The sequence below is a fragment of the Hippocampus comes genome, unplaced genomic scaffold, assembly GCF_001891065.2.
Source record: "Hippocampus comes isolate QL1 unplaced genomic scaffold, H_comes_QL1_v1.1 scaffold475, whole genome shotgun sequence".
Classification (NCBI taxonomy): Eukaryota; Metazoa; Chordata; class Actinopteri; order Syngnathiformes; family Syngnathidae; genus Hippocampus; species Hippocampus comes.
In genome coordinates this window covers 111282-118193 of record NW_017804881.1, presented here as the reverse complement: position 1 = coordinate 118193, position 6912 = coordinate 111282, and the positions used below count along the sequence as shown (strand labels likewise).

At 51.1% G+C, this 6912-nt stretch overlaps 1 protein-coding gene across 4 annotated transcripts in view; it reads left to right on the top strand.

Moving 5' to 3' along the window:
• Positions 1-6912, top strand: part of LOC109523087 (probable Bax inhibitor 1) — a 16214-nt gene that overhangs the window by 8109 nt on the left and 1193 nt on the right. Inside the window, exons 1-8 of one of the 4 annotated variants that reach the window (XM_019881993.1) lie at positions 1914-1938; positions 4762-4838; positions 4909-5017; positions 5186-5306; positions 5393-5441; positions 5999-6096; positions 6440-6519; positions 6780-6880. In XM_019881993.1, coding sequence (XP_019737552.1) covers positions 4783-4838; positions 4909-5017; positions 5186-5306; positions 5393-5441; positions 5999-6096; positions 6440-6519; positions 6780-6880 — 614 coding nt within the window. In that variant the 5' untranslated portion in view covers positions 1914-1938; positions 4762-4782. Of the gene's footprint in view, positions 1-1913; positions 1939-2308; positions 2424-2667; positions 2805-4761; positions 4839-4908; positions 5018-5185; positions 5307-5392; positions 5442-5998; positions 6097-6439; positions 6520-6779; positions 6881-6912 lie in introns of those variants that run through there. The other 3 variants (XM_019881985.1, XM_019881975.1, XM_019881965.1) reach the window with 3 other exon arrangements.

The following is a 6912-nucleotide window of genomic DNA, read 5'->3' as shown; positions in this document are numbered from 1 at the left end:
ACGAAATGCATCCGTGAAGCGGCGTGCGTTGGCACAAACCTCGACGTCACGCGGCGCGGTGCGCTTCCATCACATCGCTCTCGGTCCTGACACGTGTGCGGCAATTTCAAGGATTTTTGTGCCAAATCCACAATCCTCTTGTGGATTTTGATGACATACGGGTCGGATGACGACGTCCAGACTGCCGTCACGTTGGCCCATTAATATCCGCGTACCGGATTGGAAACGCTAAATTGCAATTGACAAAAAAAAAAAAAACAAGTCGGATACAGGTCACATTGGGCCTGAACCGATCAGAATTGACTTTCAGTATGAATGGAGTCTTAATGTGTACGGTTCTAGATTTATATTTTTCTAAATGTCAGTCTTTGATTGTTTTGATTGGATTTCATCTTGGGACCCTCTTAAAATATTGGCCTGAGTCATATTTTATAAGCTTTCGACCAAAAAAAAGAACTGCCTTCAACCTGCTCTCACGGTGCTGGCCACCTCCTGTTAAAAGCGGTCAAATCTTCAGTCGCATCGATCATTCTGTTCTACCCATGAAATGAAGTTCGGAAATCTCATCAGTATTTGTTTGTGTGTGTGTGTGTGTGGTTTTTTTTTTTCCAATGTGTTTAATGGAGGGGAAAAAAAATGACCGAGGCCATTATTTTAAGAAGGTGGCGATATGTAGCTTTCAGACTGAGCAAGGAGGACAAAATCAGAATCATGAAGAGTCTGTAGGCAGCTGACACACTGGAACATGCCGGCACATACATACGCCACACATTCAGTCAAGCTTTCCGACTGAATTTTTTTTTTTTGATATTCACAAACAATCCTGATTGAGAGAGTCAGGTGTGCCTTTTGCAATTTGGAGCAATAAAAGTGTTGCGCCTGAAAGAGATTTGATGGCTTCAACACTTGGAACGCGTCATGCTGGGCATGAGTGACGAATCGCACTGTCAAGAGCAAGTTTTCATGCTCAACATTTTAAACTGTTTTCCATTTGCCAACTTTAAGGCTGGCCTTGGATGGAAAGCTTTTGTTTGTGCCGAAAGAGCGACAACATATCCAAATTGAGCAGTTCACATTTCACTCTTGAGTTTTGTTTCATTTTTGGGTGTGTTTCCTGGGGTGTTTTCTGTTCTGTTGAACACCTAATACAATTCTGTCCACCCCCATGTTAACTAGTTAAAAAAAAAAAAACGCTAAGTATACCAGATTTGACGATCCAAGGTATGTGTTCACATTTTCCACCCGTTGTCTTTGTTTTGTTTCCCATATCATATCAGAGCTCTACAAGACAAGGTGCTAACAATTTTTCATTGAAATAAAAAGGGGTTCTATTTTTCCTGGAGTAGTGTACTCGAGTATTTTTGTACTACTTTTCCCTCGCACTGATCGAACATCATTTGGCTGAAAAGGCTCAAGAGTGTTCGTTCACAGTTGTGTTTGAAACAGCTGTTAAGGTTTGTATCATCGCGTGTATCGTGTTACAGCAAAGCGTGACAAAATTGTGACTTTCTACTCTTCTCCCAAAGATCCGGCGTGACCGAGGGTTGAATAAGTGCTGTTCTGTTCTTAATTCCGAAGTTCGGAGGTCGACGAGCAGAATTGGAATGAAGTGACGTCACTTGTACAAAGCGGCGGCGGCCATTTTAGGTGGCCGAAGGCGAACGCTTGGTCACGAACGGGCGGGGGAGTACTTTGTACACTTTGCTGATCTTATCGACGTCTTTGATAGATTCGCGTTTTTTTCTTACGCCCCACTGTGTATCAATCGAATGACGTCGTCGTCGTAATGACCGACTCGTATCCCCCGTCTCCCCCTTTAACTTTCCGGAAGTGATGTACTTCATTTTTGATTTTTATTCTTAGCTTCATCATGCAAACAACATACAATGTGGAATGCGCGCAGACTATATCGGTGACCGTTCGACGTGCCTATGATAGGTGAGGGGTCGAGATCTTTCCTTCATATAAATTGCTGCCACAGGACCCGGAACAGGATCATAGATAATTTGCAGTCTTTCTGTCCGAATCGAATTTGGGCTTCAAAAAACGAAGGAATGTTTCGGTCGCAAACTTCACACGGTAAATCTGAAACTTTGCCAACATTAACAAAGGCTTAACAACATATAGCTCAACCTCTATTTCGTCACATTTGTACAGTCCGCATATTACACGCATCCTAAAATGTATTTTGGTTGAGTGTTCAAAGTTGGAGTGACTAAACTAATATGGGTCAAAAAGGCACAGTGCGGAAGTGGCGTGCGCGTCTCTGGGCGTTTCCGTAGTGACGTCGCTGCACCGCTTGAGCGCGCGTTTGCGTGACACGTCCTAGCTTTCCCGACGCCACTTCAAAGCGAAACGGAGAGAGGAAACGATTCCGCCAAAGGGCCGCAAAGCCAACTCGGGACCTCAGGAGCACAGGCCAGGTGAAAGACGCGCACACTATGCCCTCGGGAAACCTCGAAATATTGCACGGATGACTTGACGTTCGGTGTTTTCGAGTTAATTGTCGAAATGTTGGAATTTGTGGCCTCGCTTGCCGACCTTAGCTTGACGGGCTATTAATAACGCGCTGCGGGCGAGCGACAAACAAAACAAACAACCAAACGATGCTCGCCACGTTTCAAATACTCTTTTTTTTTGTTTGTTGCTGGGCGTTTCCGTAGTGACGTCGCTGCACCGCTTGCGCGTGCGTTTGCGTGACACGTCCGAGCTTTCCCGACGCCACTTCAAAGCGAAACGGAGATAGGAAACGATTCCGCCAAAGGGCCGCAAAGCCAACTCGGGACCTCAGGAGCACAGGCCAGGTGAAAGACGCGCACGCTATGCCCTCGGGAAACCTCGAAATATTGCACGGATGACTTGACGTTCGGTGTTTTCGAGTTAATTGTCGAAATGTTGGAATTTGGTGGCTCGGTTTGCCGACCTAGCTTGACGGGCTATTAATAACGCGCAGCGGGCGAGCGACAAACAAAACAAACAACCAAACGATGCTCGCCACGTTTCAAATACTCTTTTTTTTTGTTTGTTGTTGTTGTACGTAACACACACAGTCTTGTTCGCGAAAGCGACTCGACACGACGAGTCCAGTGTTGTGGGCGACGTTCGTGCGAGTTTTGCTCATCTATGAAGTCGACGGGCGAACCGACGCGACGCATCTGCTCTGGCTCGTTGTGTCTCGTGTGCTGCCGACGAACAATAATAATCGGCATCGACCAAGACACTCTTTTGTTAGCCAAGCGAGCAACGAAAGGAACGTTTCTCAAAGTAGGAAGTGACACGGAGCATATCAACAGACATGCAGCTGACTACCAGAAGTCACCACGTCGGGCAGTTTGAAACAAAAACCGACAACAAACGACGCGTTTACGTGTTGGGTTCCCGGACTAAAATAACACGACGTTCTATTTTGGATTGCACTTGTTGATGGCTCGTTTCTTTTGAGTAATGCCGCAGGAGTTTGGACTTCTTCCGACTCCTTTTCAAAATGGCGGCGCACATTGTTTGTGTTGATGTAGGTGACTTTGGGGCAGCGCGACTGAAGGCTCTGGCTCCCATGGTGCTCAGGCGGGCAGGAGGCACTGACAGGCGGAGGGAAGACGAGGATCTGAGGGAGCGAGTGGGGGTATGCACCTGGAGAAGGTCGGACGGGTAGGGAGGGGCCAGGTTGTGAATGGCCATATATGTATAAAGGAGCAGTTTGTAGTTGATGCGATGTTGAACAGGGAGCCAGTGAAGCTGTTGAAGAACGGGGGTGATGTGCTGCCGGGAGGATGTTTTTGTGATGATGCGAGCGGAAGCGTTTTGAACCAGCTGGATTTTATGGAGGGACTTTTGGGGTAGGCCGAAGAGGAGAGCGTTACAGTAATCAAGGCGGGATGTGACAAGACTGTGGACCAGAATGGCAGTGGTACGGGGGGTGAGGGAAGGGCGAAGTCTGGTAACGTTGCGGAGGTGGAAATAGGCAGTGCGGGTGATGGTGTTGATATGTGAGTGGAAGGTGAGCATGCTATCCAGGATGACACCCAGACTCTTGACCTGGGGGGAGGGGGACACTAAGGAGCTGTCGATGTTGATTTTGGGGTTCCTCATCCGACTTTTGAAATAAACGTGATCGTATTTCAACACTTTTTTTGTTTTCTTTTTGTAATAGCGGCCATCGTCCATGTTTTTGGATTCACGGACATGACGGCCCTTTGAAGGCAAAAATGAGTTTGAAGCCCCTGGCTTCGAACCATCACGGACGTCGCCCACAACACCGGACACACCCAAAAATGAAAGAGATCTAATACGACAAAAGCCGTGGGAATGAAATGCGAAGCGCTACATTTGGACGTGTTCTCCTTCTTTCGGCACAAACAAAACCTTTCCGCTCAAGGCCGGCCTACCGGTCGGAAAACGGTCGGAAATGTTGAGCATTAATGGACAATCCAGGTTTTGGGTCGAAGAATACAGAAAAAAACGAGAATAAAATGTCCTGTTTTTGGAGCAAGGGGTGGCAATTGAAAAATGTTTATTTGTATTGTACTTGGATTTCCCTTTTCTTTTTGTAACACCTTGGTAAGACCTTAATATCTGAGATTTCACCGAGGTATTTTCTCAAGTGCCGCCAACTTTTTTCCCCCATTCCATGACAAATGATGGCGAACGCAGTTACGGCATTCGCGATCCTTCACGATCCCTCGCCTTCAAAATCTCGACAAAAGTTCACCGGACATTTTTCGGAACCGTCGAGAGGCGTGTAATTGGTTTCTCTTTCCCCAGATCTCATCCTCTCATCGCACCATGAACGTGTTTGACCGCAACATCGACTTGGACGCTCTCTTCAAGTTCTCCCAAATGTACGTTTGCGCGTCAGACTTGCCGTCGACGGGCGCCGCGCTCCTCAGACGTGTCGGTTTGCCCCCGCAGATCCCATTCCACCCAGGTGCACCTGAAGAAGGTCTACTCCAGCTTGGCGGCGTGCATGTTCTTGGCTGCGGCCGGCGCCTACACGCATGTCGTCTTGCGCCTCTTCCAGGTACTCTGAACGGCGGCCCCTCGGTCGGCCTCGACGCGCGTTCTTGCGTGTTGCGCGCTTGACGATGATGTTGATAAGCAAATGCCCGAGCTCGGTGGCGGCGGCGGAAGACGCCGGCCGGCGGGTGGCGAGCGACATCCGACGTATGACGCCTGGCGTGCTTGTCAGGGCGGCGTGGTGTTTGCCCTGGCATCCCTGGCGATGATGGTGTGGCTGGCGGCGACGCCGCACGACGCCCGCACGGAGAAGAAGAGGCTGGCCATCCTGGCGGGATTCGCCTTCCTCAACGGTTTGCGCCCGCCGAAGGCCTCCGCTCTATCCTCCGGATAGCGAGACGAGACTCAGCCCGCCGTTTGTCCGCTCTCTCCCCTCTAGGCGTGGGTCTGGGCCCCACACTGGACTTTGTCATCGCCGTCAACCCCAGGTAAGCCCGCGTCACGCGCGCCGCCGGCGGGAATCGGCGAGCCTCCGGCTCACGTCGTCCTTTTCGAAACGCGATGGTCGCGCTCCTTGCCGATAGGTCCACGCGAAGGCGTCGTCTTCGCCGTATTCGGACTCGTTTTCATGTGAGCGCCGTCGTAGCTGCTTTGTCCGGTCCCTCCCCAACGAGAGAAGAAGAGGAAAAAACAGTCGTCGCGCCATACCTCTCGCGGATACAACTGCGCTTGCGCCCACGCCTGTGCGCCCGGCACCTTGACATATCGTGGGACACGTCATCCGCGTTCCTTAGCGACCTCACACTCGATCGAACTCCAAAAATGAGGCCAGATTTTGTATTTTTTCTTTTTGCACTTGACTTTGGCACCCGTGTTTGATGGTTCCGAGTGGTGATCCCGCCTTCAGCCGATCACGGGCAGAACGCCGGTGGAGTAGAGTATTCGCAGTCTGAGTTACACAGCAGCAACGGGGGGGGGTTGCAGCTTTGGATGATTTGTTTGTCTTGTGAAGCAGTCGCTGACCTTGTCCCCCGTTTGCGTTTAGCATCATCGTCACAGCCTTCCTGGGAACCTCGGTGATTTTCATTTGCTTCACGCTCAGCGCCCTCTATGCCAAACGCAGGAGCTACCTGTTCCTCGGAGGTAAGCCAACCTCATTTTGACGACTGGCAGCGCACGAAAGGCTCGCTTGTCCGACCCCCCCCCCCAAACCGCCAAGCATCATGGAGGGCACTCGCCCGGTCTGGATCGGGACCGTGGTCATGCGACGTTCGGGCCGCAGCGTCGTTGCGTCTGATTGCGCAACGAGGAATCTCTTGATTCCGATTCATTGGACAGAACCGTGCCTGCCATTGTTGATTACCAGCGTGTTGTGGAACAAGACGGTCAAAAGCAAAGAGCTCCCGGGACTTGGGATGTCATCACCTGTGTGTGTGTGTGTGTGTGTGTGTGTGATTTGTGACGGCCTTGCGGCGCTGGCGGGCAGGCACGCTGATGTCCGGCGTGTCCATCCTCTTCCTGATGTCGCTCGTCAACATGTGGTTTGGGTCCGTGATGCTCTTCAAGGTCAGTCGCCGCCGTCGTTCTCAACCGCGAGCTCCTGCGTCCGCCTCACCTTTCATGTTTGTGAACTTGGGCCCGCACGAGCCTCTCGGTGGCCGTTTCCGAGCTGCTTCCCGCGAGTCGGCGAGCCAGGCCAAGAGTAATGTGGCCTGGCGCGTCATTGCCTCAATGGCGACTTAAAAGGAGCCGCCGCGCGGGTTGAAGGCCCTCCCTGCGTTCCTTCCTCTTCCCACGTCTCCTTTGCTTTGCTTTTTCCCCCGCAGGCTCACATGTACCTGGGCCTGCTCCTCATGTGCGGCTTCGTCCTCTTCGACACTCAGCTCATCATTGAGAAGGCGGAGAACGGAGACAAGGACTACGTCTGGTGAGTGAGGGCGCCCCCCGCCGCCCCCCCCC